Genomic DNA, 21020 nt, shown 5'->3' on the forward strand with positions numbered 1-21020 from the left:
AACAAATGAAATTTTCTTGTTCGGCTAAAATTATACAGAAACAGTTTCACTTTAAGAACTGTGACGTGCCCTCTAGTGGAGAGAAGCACACAACGCACTTTTATGGACAGAACCTCATAGTTACAGAAATAATTTTGTATAGGCTGATGTATGAAAACATTCCAGTTAACCTGATTAATAGACTGACCATGACGCAGAAACATTTAATAATAATATACAAATTGTCACTGTCGAATATTTTGTCGATTTTTATAGTAGTCAAACTACACTATAACAAACTTGGATAAAACTATACTATGCCTAGATGTGTTATACATTTCATTAATCATGAAGAAAACTGGATATTTCATCTACTACTACAAAAAGGAAGGAAAAAAGAGAGCTGAACAACATAGTGTCATTCCAGCCTGAAGTAGTTGCTTTACTTTCAGCTTTTATAACGTCATGTTTAACTTTTAAAACGTTTTTTAAAATGGGGGGCAGCGTGTGGCTCAGTGGGCTAAGCCTGTGTGCCTGTAATCATAATATGTTTTTAATGTTTCTCTATAAGTTATTGGGAGAAAATGTATTCCAAGTTTCACTGTTTATTAATTTTAACAAAACTCTATCATGCCCAGCAGTGGTTAAGGATGGAACACAAACCAGCTGAAAATGCATTTATTATCGATAGAGATCATAGCATGGTCAACAGGCCAGTTCTTAACTACGATAGTACTAGTAGTGTCCATAGCCTATTGCTGCCGTCGTTAGGGGTCTGTCAGTGTCAACCACAGCCTCACAGACAGCCCTATTATCTGTAATCTTGTTTTGCAGTAGCGAAGTGGTCAATATCCTGCAGACACTGTAACAGCCACGTTAGCACCTCAACGGAAGGGAAGCTTTTAACTGCCAGCTTCCCTAACGAAAGTGTGTCTCTCCCATAAACAGCAGTACCTTGGCCCGCTTAATGGGCTCCCTGCAGTGCCAAACCACACACAAACAGATACGCTTCATTCAGTAACGCAGTATGTCGAAAACAGACACAAACGATCTTGCGCACGGCTGATCGTCAAGAACCGTAAATGAAACCGATGAGCAATGCATACGCCAGAGTCTCCTGGCTCTAGTAGAAATTCGGTTGTGCCGCAAGAGAAGATGACATCAACTTAAATGACAGCCGAAAAGAAAGAAACACATGGGTAAACGACTGGACGTCGTGGTCAAGACTGGAGGGGGAATTTCTGCGCAGGAAAAAAACAAAAGGAATGCTGAGATTAATCATTTGCATATAAGTCATATGCACGCGCATACATATAAGTAACAGGATTACTGCGAAAAACATTACTGCAGGAAGTTAGTATACCGTCAGTAACATGTCATAAGAACAACATAAGAATGATGGAAGGAGTTTAATAGATTAATGAGAGCAAACAAAAAACAAAATCACAAAGCAGAGGGACGTGGGTAACATATTTCTGCTTTTCATGCGCACCCCCCCCACCCCCCCGCGACCCAGTAGGATAAGCGGTTTGGAAAATGGATGGATGGATGAGCACCCCTTCAAGAACAACATGTCACTTGAACAAAAAAAGCTGACCATTATTTAGCTAACTTTAATTTTTAATTATTTAGAACTCCCCTTAAAAGTCTCAGGGGAGGATTTCAAGGGCGCTCGTGTCTTTTTCAGGGGAGCTGAGCTCCCCTTAGCTCCCTCGTAATTCTAACCTTGTTCAGAGGGCACAGAATTTCAAGCTGCGCCCCTACCCGATTGACCTCGGAGCCCTCTATGAAGCAGGCTGCGTAACAGCGAGGTTTTGCCGGCTTAAAAAAAACCGCTATATTACCACAAATCAGCAATGTACAGTGATTGGTACAGTCATGTTCCTTGTAGGTTTCTCCCGAACATTGATGGGTGGGGCCGCCTAGATGGGCGGGGTCTCGTTTGGTGGGTGGAGTCTATGTGAAGGGCGGGGTGAGCAGGCGCTCGTTTTGTGGGCTGGGTCAAAGTAATGGGTGGGGCCTCCCTTACAGCAGACGTTCAAACCAGCGGCTTGGTCGCTGGGTCTGCCTGCTTTGAGCTCTCGTACTTCTGTTAAAGGCTGATTTCTCGCCAGATGGGATATATTCCTCCCTTCACTATCGCCTGTGCAGCCGGTTTGCACGCTCGGATATAGTGGAAAATGGTTTCTGGAACCGGAGAGATGTGCAGACGTCTCTCTCAGGACTCGGTTCGCATTTAGAGCAACTTTGGCCGCCGGTTCCTCCGCGGTCGCCGTCTAGATTGCGATAGTCGCTGGGCTGCGCGGTAACGATGGAGAGAAAAGTTTGCCGGAGCCACTGCAGGAAGTGCCCGGCAGACCGGGAAAAGCCGTGCGGGGGGGAGCCATACGCCGCCAGTGTGTGCATCTCCGGTCCCGGCGGCGGCCGGCGGTCTACATGCTCCGAGACGCCCATGGAGAGAGAAGAAGGGGAAGAAAAGAGCGAAACTGACGACAAGGATGAAGAGGAAAAACCGGACAGCAAAGAAACGCTGGGATATACAGAGGAGGAGGATAACGAAGACGAAATGGTAAAATGACAATAAAACAATGTTGCAAGAAAGTTTGCTTCGTCAGGCGTAGTGTGCGGGCGAGACAGGTGTGTGTTTATGTGAGCTGTATTTTATGTAGGATTGCAGCAGAAAGTATACAAAAGATAACGACTGATCAGCAAATAAGCAATTGAGTATCACCGTGACAGATATGTGCACTTCACTGCTATCACAGACGCTGTAGAATTATGAACTACATACTATTGTATTCCACAATTATTAGCGTGCAGCTTCCCAGGCATTTTCTTGCTTAAAAGTGGCTAAGTTTTTAGTCGTTTATATGGTTGGTGTTTAAGACATCCACGTGGTGGAACTTACAGATAAACATTGCTCAACCTGCAAATATTGAACGAAGATTTGCGGTTTGGAGGCTGAGGACTGTGGCATCACATCTGTCACATAGATTAAAAATGAAGCAAAACTTGCTGGCCTGCTGTGAATGAAATCATAACGTGGGTAGTTATGATTAGTGCTTGTAAGGAGATCAGCTAAACCCTAGCCCAGTAAAATGTTTAATTTTCAAACCATGCAGCAGATTGGTTTCGTTCTCGTGCTTTTTCAGGTAAGAAATAATGACACGATGTTTCATACCCATTGATTAAATCAACCCAAAGCTAATTAATTTGAAATAATTCGCTTAAATCATGAAGTGGCTTGAAATGCTTTGTAATAAATGCTAGTTGTTCCGTTTATGCACAGTCTTTTGGAGCCTTACAACTTAATTAAACACTGAAGAACTAGCTCTGTGACCCATCATCAGCACTACATAGGTTGGATTGCGTGCGTGCTATGTACGGTACTTTAGTTAGGAGAAGCTTGATTATCAGAAAGCAATGATTGTATCTGAAGCAGGATGCAGGACATCCCCCCCCCAATTAAGAGCTGAAGCAAAACATGGTGAAACGTGCTAAGCCGGGTCAGGCATCTTTGGCTCCACCCGTTCAGGTCACAGGCTCTTTTAAGTGGCATGGCCCACTTATCCAACCGCATCCCATTGGTGTGTATTTAAACTTTTTCTTTTGGTATGTACACATTTTGCTATGACCTTTTGCACAAGGGACATTGAGTTTGGGTACGCTGAGTAAAAAAGTCCATGTTCTTGCAGTGGTGCAGTTATTTTTAACATTTCATTTTGAAGTTGCCATTAAAGCAACATCCATCTACTGGGGAAACTAGTCTATTGATGGAAGCTGCTACATCCATATCGTTACTAGTGAACACCAGAATGGGGGGTGGGGGCCAGGGGTGGCGGCGGTGTTCCACAAAGAAGGATTTCTCAGGTAGCTTGGTTAACTTAAGCTAGAAGTCGTCATCCAATAAGAATTTAGGTAAGAAGCATTCCTATTGGACAATCATGACTTGTAGCCTAAGTTAATTCAGCTAACAATCTTTTGACATTATACATTTTTCACCCAATGTTTGTACCTGTAATGCACCTGTTTGGGGAATTAAACCCAGTTACAGTTTGGTGTAGTGTGTGTGTGTGTATAGCCTGGTTTTCCTGTTTTAATATGAAGCAATGTGCACACTAATAGCAATATACTGTCACTAATACTTCAGTGTTCCATCTGATATTATACAACAGCTTCTGCCCCTGTGGACCTTGTTTTAAGCTGGGCCAATAAATCCATATTTTTGTTATGGTCTGCATCTTTAACCATTTAGGAAATGCATACTCCTGATGTTTCTCTGATACTGAGAGAATTCACTGACGGTCATCGAAGTACATCTGATTGTAACCTACGACAAATCTTACGGTGTTTATCCTACCTGTGCGGGGGCCTGTTCAGAGACCCCCAACTACAGGTGAAAATATCTCAGCAGTTGTACTGTTTCTGTACCTCGTGGCCATTAGCGATGCTGTTGAAATGTGTGTTTCTGATCCCTAATGGTTAAGCTCCTGTGGGGATAAATTGCACGTTTGCATGCAGGCTAGCGGCTGACCGTCTTTCCCTGGCAGTGATGTCCTCTGTTTGGTTTAGCGTGGATGCTGTGAAGCTCTTGCCTGCTTTAGTTTCTAATGAAAATGGAAAGTTTAACCAAGTATGTCAAACATTATTATTATTTTTTTTTATTATTTATTAGATTTATCCGGAATCAGGGTGCATAGACAAGGGAGCTGTTTGGAGATGGTGAAGTACTCCTCTGAAGTGCGGCTGCAGACATCTGCAGAGATTTAGTTAAGTAACCGGAAGCTTTAGCTGAGTAACAGGGAAATGCTGTATGCAGCTTTGCATTACGTTTATCTAGCAGCCACTTTTGTTGAAGTCCTGGATTTTCATAGTTGCGTAAACTCCAGGAAATGAGGAAAAGGTCAACAGGCTCAGTTTTAGCAAAGATGTGTTCAGTAAAATACCAGGTGGTTTATCATTTGTTTAATTTCATGGTTGGTGTGGGGAATATACAGTCTTTGCTATTACTTAATCCAGTTGATAGGAAGCATACTTTCATAATTTGTGTGTATTTATAACTCAACATTATATGAATGGCTATTTTAAACCCACCCGTACAGCACCGTCAGTCTAATGTGAAAGTGAAGCCGGGCTCTAAATGAAAAGCATATTAATCAAGTTATGCAGTCTTGGAAGAAGGATTCCTTATAAAAAGATTCCTCTTAAACTTTGTCTTCTCACAAGGTGAATATTAGGTTGGTTAGTATTAGCATAAAACTGCATAACTAATGAAAATCAATCAGAAATTTGGGCGATCGTTGGGCGTTAAATTGACTCTTCGGTAAATCCACAGCAGTGTGGAGATTGATTAGCTGCTGCTTGGAAGTCTCTTGCTACATCTGGTGCCTGTTGGGAGTAGCGTGTAGCTTTTTTGCTTCGTTGCGTCCCTGTTGTTTTAGGGGAGTTCACCTGTCATAACCGCATGCAACATCTTTGAAACAGATCCTGGCTGGTGGAGAATTAAGACCCATCAGGACTGTGGGGGTGTCTTTAAATTCACGGCGACCTTTAATCAGATTTAGTGTATTAATTATGATGCCGCCCTGCCCTGCAGACTCATTACTAGAATATATCACTGTTTGTGGTTCACATGCAGAGATGATTTGCAGGAGACGGTGATTAACCTGCCAGTTCCTGTTGAATGTTTAAGATCTCTTAAGTTACTTTACTCACACAAAATGGCAAATGCTAGCTATAGCCATTGTGGATTTTGCTTTTTAACTGTTTCTGAATAAAATGTCAGTTTGCATCCAGCATTTTGGTACAGGGACTGTATTGGAATGATGAGTAATCTTTAACGTCAGTGAATCAGACAGCAAGATTCGTTAATTGCTTTTCCAGTGTGTTTATTCGTTTTAAGCAATTTTAATATACTGTTGATCCCGATTTTCCTAGGAAAGCAGTGCCATTTTGTGGAAGAAAGTGTTCTTAAGTGTGTGATATCTGGCCATGTCTGATCTGCTCACACTAATCTTGAGAAAAGACTTTTTTAGAAAGAGAGCATGGATTTTAGACAGTCTGACTTTTGAAACTGGCGACTAACAGAATGATGCTAAATAAAGCTTATCTGGGACTGAGCATTCGCTCCAGATTCGACATGTGCCAGTGTTTCCCAGCAGGGCTTGAATGCGGGTGGATGGGTTGGTAGCAATCATCTGGCTCATCAGAAAGAGACGAGCACCTATCGATTGATTTGAATAGAATCTTCAACCAATTCAATAGATTATTTGAAGCTGCTAATGTGTGCAAAGAGGAGGGACGGAATCTCCATGATAATGAGGAAATGGCTAGTCACTGTGAACCACAGCTGCTGAATCTCGGAACAGCGACCCTGTGTTTTGCTCTTGTGTAGCGTTTTGAAATGACGACTATTGTTGCCTGCAAAGATTCACTGGCTTAAATTGCAGAAAAAGATGCACCCAACTGTGGTATTATTTGTTTGTGCATTATAAAACATCCATGTTTTTGTCACACACCTGGCGGTGTGCTTTAATCTCCAGCCCCGCCTGCGGGGGTGCCCTCTGGTGTCACCTCACGGCTTATTTGTTAAAGAGATTAACTTTAATCTCCCTCTGTCTCTGCTGACTTCTGTGATAGGCAGGGTGGAGGTTCTGCTGTTGGTCCCCATCTGCCCTGCTCTCTGGGATATGGCAGAGGTCCCAGCACAGGAGTGTGGGCATTGCAGGGCGTGTCTATTCCTAGTAGTGTAAGGTATGGCTCGCTCGCTGCACCTGGGCCCCCACCCGAAACACGGCAGGCATCTCAAGCCTACCCTGATTGTGGCTGCCTCTGCTGGAATATCTTTATATAGCTGTATATTTTCACGTGGTGCGTGGTTAAATGTATATTCCCTGATTAGGATGGTGTGTGATTATGTGGGGCTGGACTCTGTGTTCCTGTGATGAGAAGGTCATGGGTTTGAATACCAGGACAGGCATCTTGATGCAGCCATTGGGCCCCTGGGCAAGGCCCTTAATCCCAAGTTCCAGAGGCACTGCATGCTGGCTGACCCTAGGCCGTGACCCCCAAGCTTGTTCTTACCTGTGTATACGCCTGTGTGTACAGAACAAGATGGGTAGGCGAAAGAAGAATTTCCCCATGGGAATTAATAAAGTATCATGATTCCATTTTGAAATGTACAGTTTATTTTAGAGATGAGTGTGATTTTGTTGTGCCTTTGAAAGTAGCTCCCTCATGTCAACTCTGTTAATAGGCAATTGGCAGGAAAGATGCCCTTCTGCCATTAACCCAGAGTAATTGCAGCTGTAATAAACACACTTTGTTTTTTGCTAAATAAAGCCTCTGTCCCCCAGGTTGGCAAATGAAAATGATTGCGCTGTTTACATGTATTACTGATGGACTGAATGATGTATAGACTATTGTTAGATAGGCGGTTTGATCCTCCTTTGTACAGAAGGTTTGTGGGTTAATGTTTTTATCAATATACAGAATTCCATTGTTGTTCACAACAGAATTGTTGTGGTTTTCAGGAAGCAATGTGCCGGCAGATTTATCTGTAAACTGTTTCTATTTGTATTGGTTATTGGCTCCAGTTTTCTTTGTTTTTCTCTGCCAAGAGATGTTTTTGCATATGAAACGTATCCTTTAATGAATAATTTCTTTAAATACTTAGCCACTGTCTGCTGTTTTTTTTTTTAAAAAACTGGTTACTAATCCAAATGCCCAATTTTCAGCTGTGTAAAAAAACGTTCGGTGCAGCCATTATAACAAGTTGTCCATTGTCCTGTTGTGCTGATGCCCCAAAGGTGTTACAGGTAAAATGTTTCACAAGTTTAAACTGTGTGTTTGCTGAATGACTTCAGTAGTGTTCCTTCTCAAATATATGTAGTTTCTACATAGAATTTTTAGATTTATTTTGGATATCTATTTTTTTTCCCTGTATGTTATGCTATATGAAATGATAGAAGGAAATCCAGCTACGCTCTGAAATGGGTTTATTTTTCTTGTGTGTTTGCTTACAGGTTTGAGTCTTACATTTTGTTTTAATTCTATAAAGTTGGAATAAACACAGGAAGTTCCTCTCTTCAGAGAATATCTGAATCTGGCGTGCGAGGCCTGCACTTGGCCTTATGGGTACGGAATCTGCTGTCCTTCCCATCTTTGGCTTGAGAATTGATGCTCTCTTCTGTCACATTTTTTAACTTTGCTGTTTGGGGTCTTCATAAACAGCCTTGCCCTCAGTGGAAGCGCACGGGTCTCTGGTCTTTGGGGAAGTGGGGGAAAGGTTAGGCCAAGCAGATGTCGGGCGATGATGTTGTGAAGAAAACGGCATCCTGGGTGAGGGATCCTGAGAACAAGGAGCCTGCTGGAATTCCAGAGGACCTTTGGGGACCATTTGGGGTCCAAGTTTGTAGCTGCCCTGGTTCATTTCCTCTGACTGTGGGCTTACCCTTCTTTTCACAAGAGTAATAAGACTATCACTAAAAGTCTCTTGGTGCAGCATGAATTTAAACTTTTCTAGGATGTGGAAAAAACATATGAGAGGAAGTGGTGCTGTAGTTTATTTTCAGTCGTTTAGTTTTTTTAATTTTTTGGATGACAAATCTGTCATAGTTCATTCGTCCTGAGTATGACTGGAGAATCAGTCATCAGGAATTTAAAACATTAGCCGACTAAAACACTGAACTCTGACCTAAGTAAACATTTTTTGTGCACTTGAGTATTGGAGATGAGATGCATCAGTCATCAGGTAAAGTTCAGAACCTTGTAGTGAAATCAGAACGTCCACGGAACCTTCAAATGTCATGGCGATAGTTCACCCAGTTAGGAGAGGGTAAGATCTGTAAGCATCCCTGCTACTATGGTGAAAATTCACTCTGAATTACTCTGAAAAATTGCTCTATATAAATATTCATAGGCATTTAAGGCCTAGCCTGCAGGTTATATACAATAGCAGCTTCTGAATCCTGACTTTGGAACGAGTTTGACTGGTATTTTGAAGAAAATTTACAAGGCAGATTCTCTCAGGCCATTATTTTTTTTTTTTTTAAAGCAAGGGTTTTACAAAAGCGGTCAGGCACATATCGCGCGATCAAGGAAATATCAGGGGTGTTTGAAACTTGGCTGAAATCAAACTGTATTTCCTTAAGCTTTTTGGGAACTTTTTGGGAATCATGGCAGGTGAACAAGGTAAAAATTTTGAACAACTTGAAATAACTATCAGTTGAATTCAGTTGGTGAATCATGACTTTTATGAATCACTGTAAAAAAAAGTTCGAAAGCAGGATTAATATTTTGGACAGAACCCAAATTCACGCTGTAACTGGTGTCTTGTCCTACTTGCACAGGCGGCTCCAGAAGGAACACACAACAATGAAACAGAATTTCAGCTTTTAACCTTTGACTTCTGCGCGATGGTTACTGGGAACACGACTGTAATCCCGGTTGGCTTCACAGGGGATGCTGTAGGAATTTCCGGTAGCATCTCGCTATTTTTAGACTGTCCATCCTTCAGATAAGTTTTTATTTTTATTTAATTTCTTTGTGTAATCTCTCTGTTGGACTAATATTACTAATGTGAGTTTAGGGTTGGAACCCCGGCCCGCCAGTTATTTTTGGTGAAAGTAATCATATCCCTTCATGGTACAGGACTACAGCTCTGAAGGGGCGTGGTGACCCAGTTTGAGGCACTGGCAGAGACAACTATGCACACATGTACCACTAATGGGCTTGGCTGAGTTGGTACCCTGCTCCCCCCCCACTCCCCCCGCAGGCCTGTGGTCCCGGTGTCAGGGCTGTGGCAGTGGCCTCGTGGGGCAGCCCTCTTCATGGGCGCTTCTCACACCCCTTGGTTATTTCAGACTTTAAGCAGCATCCGAACTGAAATGAAAGGAAGCAGAAGACAGAAATGCTATGGAATTAAATTTTTTTTTTTTGCATATCCAATGTTGCTGTCTTACACAGATAGAGGTGAGAGTGAAGTTCGGGGTTCATCCATGCAGTTCCCCTAGAGAACTTTTTACTGAGAATCTTTCTTATCCTTGTAATTGAAGTGTTGAGCGGACTCTGTCTTCCCATGGAGATGTTGCACGGTGGAGGTCTCTACAGCAGCTGAAATTACATGCGTGTCGCCTGGGTTCGCACTCCTTCCTCCGGTCGGGTACCGGGCACCTCTGACTCAGCCAGATCTGAATGTCAGTGCCGTGCTGGCACAGTGACTTGCTGAGATGCATTTTCACCACGGACAGTTCTGCTGACCCTCTCCCCACTTTGCTAAGGCACTCACCCTGGAGTCATTTATTAAACCATCCTGATCCCTCCGGAGTATCGTGAACACCCATTTCTGATTTTTATGCATATCAGGATGGCATTCCTTGATCAAGCTACTCATCATTTTTTCTGTATAAGCTGTATTTTAAAACCCTGTTGACCAGCTCCAATCTCACTTTCATATGGAGAATTTGCTTCCCTTACACCCATAAGCTAATTCATGATAATAGCGTCAATCGCCTCTGTTTGTGTTCAGTGACCAAACAGGAAATGTAGTACAGTGACTGCTTTGAAGACTCTGTCCTTCAGGTGTTTTGTGTTCGGCATGATGGACAGTAACCTGAACCTGAAATGTAACATTTGAGGATGCTGCCTAAGATGAAGGTTTGATCCATCTTTGCTTAATTTTTGTCCTTTCAGGACGGTAATGGTAATCGATTGCATCTCCGTTAAGCCAATGAGGAATGATTCTTACAGTATAGTCCCGGGCTATTCAAATCTATTCAAGTCTCAAGGGCCGAGTCCTGCTGATTTTCCAGCCTTCCTTTACCTCTGAGCCAGGTGTGAAGCCTTTGTGGCCAATCAGAATCAGTAATTATTAAACTAACTGCCTGGAAGAAGTGGAAAACAAGGCCTGGATTTGGAATCGAGGGCCAGATTTGAATAGCCCTGGTCTAGTCTGTTTGCTCGTGATTTTAACTGAATGTTTACTGTTGAACTGAACCAGCATATGACCCATCTTAATGGTGATCCTGTCGCTTTAAATGTACACACCTTCTGCCCCAGAGAGACCTGAGATCGTGCTTCTGGGATTCTTGCCCCAGAACACGGTATTCTCTTCTCCTGTGGGGGCTGGGGGTGTGGGAGTGGCCTCACTGAGAATGAGAGGATGGGCTGAGCTCCTGTCACTGACTTTGGGGAGCTGCAGCTGTTTAGGGTGCTGAAGCCTTGTGCTCACTGAAAGATGACATCACCTAATGGTAACCTGTGTTAAGGGCTCCGGGTATGGAACTCTGCCATGGAAATATGATTATGATTAATTGCACTTGTTTCTTATTGCACTGCTACTTTGTCCTAATGTTCTCTGATTTGTATCTGCTCCCTAACCCGCAAATGTGTTCCTCTGAACACATGTGGCAAAGAAGCTTTAACTTGCTGGATTATCCTATATTAATAATATCCGTGCTTCTCGCACAAATCATGAAACCAGATAGCATCTGTTAGATTGGCCGTGACACCAGTGATGAGAATGGTTTTCTACCTGGTTTGTTTGAAATGTTTGAGCTCAGAAAAATTAAATCCTTCCCAGCTTTTGGTAAAGTTTATCTGTAGAAGCACTGATTAAACTCTGATAGCTAGGTAACCTGAAATCAGTTTGAGTATAGAGAGAATGGAATAGTATTCCATCCCCAGCTAGACCATATGTTAAGTAACACCCATCAAAACTCTTGGTCTACTCTGGTATCAAACGAAAGACCATTATGTTCCTTACATGTGCAAGTTCTCAAAAGCCTTACACTTTGAGGGGATAAGTGGTTAGTGCACTGTTAGGGAAAGGCAGCTGCCCTTATCGAAGATGGACAGGTATAAGCTGTCTGCTCCCACTTTCAAACGGCAGGTAAAAGGAAATCTGTAAAAGGTTTTTCGTCTGGAGTGCAAAAATGTCTTTGTCCTGAACACTGTATCCTCTGCTGAGGTGCCTTGGGAAGCCACCAGGCCTCGCAGGAAACATGGCTGATGTCTTCCTGCTGTAGTCCTTCTGTCAAGCATCATGTTCAGATGAACTTGATATGTTGCGTTCCAGCTGTCCCCAATCCTTGCAATGCCGCATCATATGTGGGGGCTGCAGTGTTAATCATCTAAAATTTGTTTGGTGCTTTTATGTTCTTATTTGTCTGATATTTTTTTGGTTTTAAAGTCTTGGTGTCTTGTGTACTTTTTCGGAAAGTTTAATTTTATGTTATTTTTGGGAAAACAAATGTCCGGCTGTTTCTAGAATCTGTCACTCGGTGGATGGACTGAGGAGCCTCGCGCTTCCCTTAGGGTGGGGAGCCGGTTGTGTGGGAGGAGCCTGTTCTCCTGATGCGTGGATAATGGAGCGGCTGGCCCATGCTGCTCCTGGGACTCCGCCCGTCTGCTGCTGGGAGTGTCCCTGGCTACTCGCCAGCCTGCAGGGTGCGCTCACCGCGCTCACACTGTTGCACCATCATTGCCGCTGTCCTTTGATCTACCAGCGCTCCGGTTTAGCGTCTTTTGTCCGGCCGGTTGAGCTGGTTTCCGTGTATATGACTGGCTTCTACTCTCTTCATGCTGTTCACCCAACGCGTGCTGCATTCTGGCCTGGCTGCCACCTGTTTGTTTTTACCCGACCCAGAGAGGTCTCTGTGGCGTTTAGCAGCCTTGTTTCCCGGGCCCCTGTGTCTCGACCTCGACATTGTGCGGTTAGCTTTGGCGCCATTAATGGCTGGCTTTTGCGTAGCCAAATCAAACGGGCGCTCCCATGACGTTAGCAGCTGTCCGTGAGTCAGAGGGCACTGAAGGAGCTCCAGACCTCCACTAGGGCCTTGGTGCTTTTTCCTGCTATGTGCCTTCTGAGCAGATCTTACATGTTGTCCCTCCTCAAACTATTGCTGGAATCCCTCGATATATTTGCTTATGTAGGTGTCTGTGCGTGTCACTATGCATGCATGCGCTTTCCATTTTGTAATTGTTCATAACATGTGAGGTAATTAAATTCTATATTTCATGGTTGCATTACAGTGAAAATGGCTTGTCTTTTGAGGACAATGCAGCGGTTAGACTGAAGATTATACAGAAAAACCCCGTGTGCTGATCAGAATCGTTCTCCCGGATGCACCGTTGGTTGGGCTAGTATGCTGTACATGGGGGTGGGCCCTCTATCTGTTCCTTGCTGTTCGGTCATGATGCTCTCGCTTTTCATCTTTACAAGGCTTGTGCTTCTTAGCTTGTTGACAAATACAAAGAGTTCCAGTACAGACCCTCAACTGCAGGGTTTCTTACTCACTAATACAGTATGAAAGGGATGGTGGTGAGTGGAGGGTAAGAAGGGGGCAGAGACTATGCTTCAGGGTAATGCGGGACCCTTTGATCATTTAGTACCCAAAACCGGGGGTGATTTATAGAATTCTTTTTTTAAATGGTTTTTTTAAAGAGGATGACTTGAGGGGTGATAATGCAGATGGATCAGCTTTATTATTAGCCAATGATATGTTTTGAGTCCGTGAGTGACAGGATTGGGGCATTCTGGGGGGCAATCAGCTTTCAGCTGGGACTGGTTCTCCTGTGGCCACACCCCCATATTCTCCCCCTGCCAAAAGTGCCTGAGATTTATGCTGCCCGGCCTGCCTGAGAGTGCTGTTCCCTTCCTGTCAGGTGACATGTTAATGAGACCCAAGCAGCACAATACACAGGTATTCGTTTCTCTATTTTGCTCAAAACAGGCAGTCCATCCCAATTCTCCATGGCTGTATTTCTGTGGAGAAACAGGTTGCCGATTTTTCTGTATTGAGGTTTCTCACTTTTTTATGATAAAGTGCCTTGTGTTAATGTCAGAGGAAATGAAGGGGAGATGTTATCAGTCATCAAACGACCTTCAGAATGAACGGAAATGCAGGACAGAGTCAAAGGGCAAAGGGGAAGATCTCACAGGCTTGATGCATAATGATAAATTGAGTTATGGAAAATGCACAAAAACAGTTTTAGCTTTTAAGCTTGGCAAATTGTACCCACTTAAAAATCAGATAAAGTAGTTTGCTGGCACGGCACTCTTGATAATTGGTATCCTCGTCAATTTACAGCAATGTGATTTATTCGCGTTTGTGTTTTTGCCTTAAAGTCCTACTCCGTGCTAATGTGCCTGTCTAATCCTTCCGAGGCACCTGGGAATATTTAAATACCGGTCTTGCTCTCTGCATCGGTTGTTATTCTTTGAACGCCGCTGTGTTATTTATAAGCACTTAGCATGGTGTGTCTTTTACATGCTACATGCTAATTTGACACCCAGGTCAAGTTTCTCCCCTGACCCCCCTCTAAGGATGCGATCGAAGAGACAGTGATCGAAGTGTGATGTTAATCAATCTTCGCTTTGGTTGTGTCGGATGGATTGTGAAGCGGTGCTCATTTGATAGGGTCTGGAGAGCCGATGATTTACTGGACACCAAAACACTCCATCTGTATTTGCGACCATGAGAGATTAATAATGATCATTATTTGCACGGAGTGCCATAGTTTATTATCATTATTTAAATGCCAAAAAACAAGATTTTATACACAATAGGCATGAGTAAATGAAGCATTTTCTCTAAGACAAATATAACTATAATGAGCTGTGTATTGCACTCTCTGTGTGCCCTCCTAGCCAAGGTCTTTCAAATGAAAGCATCTTCTATACTGTTAATGATGCTCTGTAGGGCACAATATGTTACCTCTGTTAGCCTGGTATCTGCTTATCCATGTTGTGTGGCCACTATGATGGAGGCTCCCTATATAAGCCCAACCCTCAACCTGCTGTCTTAAACTTTGGTAATGGGGAATGCTGCTTAGTCAAGAAGAACTGGGTGGGAAGGTCTGTTGATGTTGGCCTCACCGGCCGCATTGCATGATGGGGAAAACCACACAAGTTCCTCAGGTGAGTTTAAGTAACTCTGGTGGAGGGTGATTGGTCAGTGTAGTAAGGTCGTATCACCAATACAGATGTTTCAAAAACTAAATAAATAGCTAGTAATCTTGGTTAGGTGATCATTCTGCTACAAAAGGAACATGCTAATTTGATATTTAGTGAGTGCTTGTAGCCAATAGGGGCAATCAACCCTCGGGGCCCTGCTCAAAAGTGTGTGTTTTTTTTATTTTTTGCTAAACACTGCCACTAGAGCTGGTCCTAAGCCTGGCACACATCAAGCCTATTTTTCGCCATTGGAAGCTGTAGGGCTGTCGGAGAGTGTCGGTGACTGCCTGTCATGCTACTCTAGTGGCAGGTTTAGCATGCTGAATTGGCGTTAGAGTTAGTTGGCGAAACAGAGTTATCTGAATTGGCTGTGTTAGCTGTCACCTCTAGTCATGCCAGTGTGTTCCAACGCAAATTATCACAATCGGCAGGATTGTCATCTTGGTGTATATCCAGCTTAAAAATCGGCAAGAATTCAACGCGCCGAGGATGAATCGGAGCTAAAGCCGCTGTCCTTGTGAGGGCCGTCACAAGGAGGGAAGGCTGCCTATTGCTTCTGAGGATGGCGTGGCCATGACGGAGCGATCCTGCCCAGAACAACCCTATCTGGTCATATCCATGGCTGACATGCCGCGCTCATTAACATTTTACTAGAGGAAAGTGCTAATTTGGCTCTGCATCAAAACTGCTTGCTCTGTTTATTGACGCAATGAGTGTTTTGGCATGAAATAAACAACTTTATGAACTTATTTCTAGCTCCCTTTGGCTTAGGACTGGAACCCTTTGGCTGCTTTTTTTATAATTGTGCCTGATAAAATTTTTATGTGTTGATAAACGGAACTCATTTTGTGGTTGTTTTACATGTGTTTGTTGTCCATTAGCCGAGCTCACTGTGAAAAGACCTGAAAAAGTCAGTGACATACACTTAATCATTTGATCCCTGACACATTAAAGGCGGTAATTTTAAGCAAAAGACATTTGAATGAAGTTCCTTGCTGCCAAGATGTTTTAACAAGTAATGACGGTCGGGAATGGGGATCTGTTTCTTTATGGGACTTTGGATGATTAGGAGCTGGTTGTTAAGAGATTCTGTCGCAATTGTGTTTTTTGGGGGTTTTCAGTGGCACGGCATTGCAGTGTTCTACACATGTACCTAATAATCAGTCTGCCGTACACGACTCATAAAAAGAGGTCTTGTATTTCTCAGGAGGAATTCTAACATCGTATGTCATGGACAGCAAGTGTAAACAGTGCTGTTTATGGACTTCCTTTTATTGATTTTCCTATTTGGGTTTCTGGGCCTTCAGGCTCTCCAGGTGCCGCTCTTATCCGGCATGCAGTGCTGGGGTAAAGCTCCCTCGGAGGCCGGTGAGATGCAGTGGCACTCCCTTCAGGCCACAACATGTCGTCCTTGCCCACCTTCCATCCTGAATATCAGTATTGCCCAGCCTCATTGGCTTTATAATGCATCACAATGTAAACTGCCCCCTGGGAGTTGTGGGTGGCCAGCAGGACCCGGTCAGGAGGGAACCTCCAACAGCTACCTCCGGCCTGTCCAGAAACCATGTGGTCCGCTCCACTCCGTACCCCCAACACTGTGTTTTATTTCAGTTTCCTAGATGTGCATGTTATCAATAGGGGCTATCCTCGGTTGTACAGTTGTACAACAAAGCTTTGTGTGCACCAATGGTACATAATTAATATAAAGTAATAATGCTTATAATGTTATATAGACATATAATTATAGAACTTCACCGTACAGGTACAATGACAGATTTTCTATGTGCATCAGTACTGCATATTTTACATAAGTATTAATGCTAATATTGCATATAGATATACTATGTAGCTGAATAGTGAACTGCAGCACAGGACGGTCATGTTTAATTTAGCAGTGTTAATTGAAACAGTGTAAGATTAACAAAAAAAAAATTAGCAGCAGTCAGACAATGTTGGGAAGGTTGCTTTTGTAACGTAATAGGTTACAGAGTACTAGTTACCCTGTTAAATATGTAATTAGTAATGTAACTATTTTGAGTACTTCAAAGTAATGTGACTTATTACATTTGATTCATTTTTGATTACTTTTCTAACAAATATTTTAAACTGGGCAGTAAAACTGAAAAGTCCCAACAGAGTGTATATAATTTCTCACAGGCGAGGGATTTCTGGATGTTCTGTTTCATTTCATTCAAAATCTCAGGCTGGGCAGTGAGAATAAGCCAATGGCCCCTTTACTGCTGGAGGTAGTGATGACTCCACTGTACATTTCTTCAGTTCGGCACCAGGTCGGTGTGTATGTATCGTCTCCATAAGTATATGTCCCAAAGCAGCGCACTCAGTCAGATTGGCACTGGGTGATCTGCCCACTAATCTACGACAGCGTCTCCGTTAGCCTGGAGCCTGTGCCGGGCAGCAGGGGATGCCCCGACTGGGATGCCTGTCACAGGAAGCGCACACTCAGTCACACAGGGACTATAAATTTATGGGCTGTGGGAGGAAATACAAACACTGGGTGAGCATGCAAATGCCGTGTGTGTGTGTGTGTGTGTGTGTGTGTGTGTGTGTGTGTGTGTGTGCGCGTGTGCGCTGTTCTTAACAGCCCTGGGTTTTAAACTTCCAAATAAGCAATATGGCTGTTTGGCCCCTTATCCAGAAGATTCTTTTGTTCTTTGCTTCAAAACGGAGAGAGACCCAGTTTCTTTCTCTCGAGTTCATGGTGTCCCAAATGGAAGCAGACCCGGTTTCTTTCACTTTGGTTCACAGTGTCCTAAATGGAGGCAGACCCACTGTCTCTCTCTTGGGTTCATGGCCTCCCTAATGGAGACACTCGGTCTCTCAGGTTCCTGTCTCAAGTGGTGTCAGATCCAGTTTCACTCCACTTTCGGGTTCCTGTCCCAAATGGAAGCAGATCCGGTTTCACTCCCTTTTCCGGGTTCCTGTCCCAAATGGAAATAAACCTGGTATTAGTTCACGGTGTCCTAAACGAAGTCAAAGGTTTTCTCCAGTGGGTATTTAGCAGTGTTCTCTCGGTGCGTGTTGGCACGTGGGTACACACGTATGTGCCCTGTGAATATGTGTCTGTCCTTTCCGCTGCGTAATCACCCTGATTAAATAGAGCTGCCTGACTTGAAGTGAAATGTGTGTACCTGTCGTCTGTTGGTATTACAGGCAGTTAATATTTGTTTTAATAAACCAAATAGCCGGTGTTCTGGTTTGACCTGTTCATCACTGGTGGTGGTGGTGGTGGTAAGGTACAGTATATGGTCTATGGTCTTACTCTGGGGTATAATTTTGATCTCAGAGGTCACTGTGCATGAATCAATGATAAATAGAATGAAAGTGTGCATGGCATTTAAACATGACATATTGAGACATGAATACAAGACAGAAAAACCATTTAAACATACAGTTTAAAACATACAGTGACAATGACCATGGAGCTGACTTGGACCGTAATTCAGCATATCGTGGTTTTTCAGGTATTTTTGTTGCCGGGAGACCCACCCTGCTTGGTGAGTTTTATTGTGGGGAGCCCCCAAGATTTCAAAATACTGGAAGAGCATTGCTTTTGAAAATACTGTCAAAGTACTGTATACCGTGGTAAAATGTCTGGATGGTAGGGCTGTAATGGTGCACGTGTTCTCCTTGTGCCGTTTTGTACGTCATATTTGATTCAGTGCACACAATGAAATGAAGGAATTCATTTACTGACATGTGAAGAACTTGAATAATCAAGTACATGTTCATTTGTGAATTATACCAGGACTGGAGAGTGTGGTTAATAGACCAAGACTTGCTGACATGACTGTCAGCTACGTTACTGACACATTGCTGAAAACACAGGCAAACACGCCAACTTATTTGAGACATCATGTGAATGTATGTATGACTGGAAGGTAGATCCAACCTCTGTAGTTTCTCCCTGTGGCATCTAAGGTGCTTTTGCCAGGAAATGTAGACTGGACTGAAAAATAACTATAGGGATATGCAGCCAGACCTGGCAGTAGAGAACGTACAATATTAAAATGATCCTTATTTTATTTTCTTTCTTATTTTACACAAGTGTCTCTTAGGTTTTGTTATTCAGACACTTCGATGGATAAGTTGCCTTTAGGTTGCTGGTTCCAAGTGTAGAGGTTTGCAGTTTTAATAATGGAATAATTTCAAAACAAATTCTATCTTGCCTGATATACTGAAATTGCACCCAACGGTGAACCCAAAATCGAAGTTTGTGCCAAACTAAGGATTTTTTTTGTGCCGTTAGAACCATGCTGGATGGACAGCATCTAATAATTCATACCAAGTCTTCATTGGAGTTCAATGAACATGAATATTGTTTCCCTAAAACAGCTATGGTCGCAGTACCTTGAAAGTGCCCCCCCCCCCAGGGAGTGGCTCTCTGATGACCTTGCTGGTCTGACCTCTCTGTGTTATCTACACACCAGCAGTCACTTTGCTTTTTGATCCATGTGTGTTTTTATGGGTTAGTAAAAACATGGCAATGTAGCAGGTTTATGTTGCAGTTGGCTCAGTTCCTCAGAGATTATGGTAAATGTTTGCCTGTGGTAGAAATGTGGAATGTGAACTTTAAACCTTGTACACCCTCCACCCAGTTCAGTGAGGCAGATTTTTGGCATCTCTCCTCTTCTGCCTGCTCCAGGCACTTCACCATCACCCACATGAGTTTATAGAGACTTTTTGTGTCTAACGGCAACCAAACACAGCTGCCTCCCCAAAAATGCCCAGCCATGACCTTGAATTGGTCAACTCGTTTGATATTTTGCCTGTACATATGTTTGTATGCTTCTGCGCCTCTCTCTCTCATATGCTGTAATTTACCACCATTTATCTAACTATCTGGCCTTTCCCTGCTAGTACTCATGTTGGCATAGACGGATTTTATTGATTCCAAGGGTAAAGGTAAATAAAGCAAGACCTGTACAAACACAGCACACAAGACAGAGTGAAGACAGTACACAGTGCGAACGAGACTATGCAAAAACGAATTAATGGATAAGACAATGCAAATAGAAATTACGAGGGGTGTTTCAAAGCCCTAACAAGTAATATAATATTTCAATTAAAATATACAGATTTGGGGACAATCCCTTCCAATGAAAATGCCTTAGTTTTTTTTATATTAAAAAATAAATATTTATGGAAGCAGCAGTTTTTTTTTTTGCGCACTTAATATTTCAGCTTAAATTTTCTGCCTCCATCAATTTGCATAGGTAGAATGATCCCTCCCTGTAAATAATGTTGGAATCTGTGGACCAGGCTGCAGCACATCAGAAGTGAGTGAGTAGTAATTTGCAGGAGTGAGCCGCTGAGGAGCGTGAGGTTCTAGCTGGCGACTTTCCCCCTCTGAAATCATCGCTGGACTGCTGTGCCCCGCGGCGGTGCTGTTTCATGAGGCGTTTCCCTTCCTGAGATCTTGCTGTCTTGCTCGTTCTCCCCTCGTTCCCATTGAGTCCCGAATGATCCAGCTTTAGCTTCCTCATGCTAATATGAATCATCAGAACCTTGTGAACAAATACAGGCAGCTCAAATGGCCCCATTGCCTTCCACCCAACTCTCCCACCTCCCAGGACGACTGAGATTTGATTCTGCTGATTTATTGTTGGGTGTTTAATTTGTTTATGTGTCTGCTTATGCCACGGTGGTGTCGCTGCACCTAATTGGCTGTTCCGGGTTGCCGCTCTGCGTTGAGCCTCGTTCTGCCAGGGGACTCTCGCTAATTGTTCCAGTGTTGGATAACAAGTATGGCAACATTTCTGAGGAAATTCTTTTTGTTCCAAAGGGTCATGTGACTATCTAATAAACATACAAGGTAGTGTTAACCAGTGTACCTCTGCTGCTTTTGCTGCCGGCCTTTGCTTCTGCTTATCGCCTGCTGGTGTGGGGGAGCTGAAGACTCGCATGATCTCTCAACGTTTGGATGTGTTCATGGCTGTGATTCTGTAGGGAATTCAGAGACCCACTTGGGGTTGCTGAATTCCGGGGTTCTTCACACAGGGTCTGCTGTGGCCCCCTTGTTAGGTTGGCCTCAGTGACGGCTTGTTGCCTTGAGCATTGCTGTCCT

The 21020-nt window shown here is 43.4% G+C and overlaps 1 protein-coding gene across 10 annotated transcripts in view; it reads left to right on the top strand.

The window, feature by feature from the left end:
* The first annotated feature begins 2014 nt into the window (after positions 1-2014).
* mast4 (microtubule associated serine/threonine kinase family member 4) overlaps positions 2015-21020 on the top strand; it is a 102487-nt gene continuing 83481 nt past the window's right edge. For all 10 annotated transcript variants that reach the window (XM_049019508.1, XM_049019514.1, XM_049019509.1 and 7 more), the window contains exon 1: positions 2015-2548. In XM_049019508.1, coding sequence (XP_048875465.1) covers positions 2291-2548 — 258 coding nt within the window. In that variant the 5' untranslated portion in view covers positions 2015-2290. The remainder of the gene's footprint in view (positions 2549-21020) is intronic.

Source organism: Brienomyrus brachyistius, chromosome 7, assembly GCF_023856365.1.
Source record: "Brienomyrus brachyistius isolate T26 chromosome 7, BBRACH_0.4, whole genome shotgun sequence".
In the NCBI taxonomy this organism is placed as follows: domain Eukaryota; kingdom Metazoa; phylum Chordata; class Actinopteri; order Osteoglossiformes; family Mormyridae; genus Brienomyrus; species Brienomyrus brachyistius.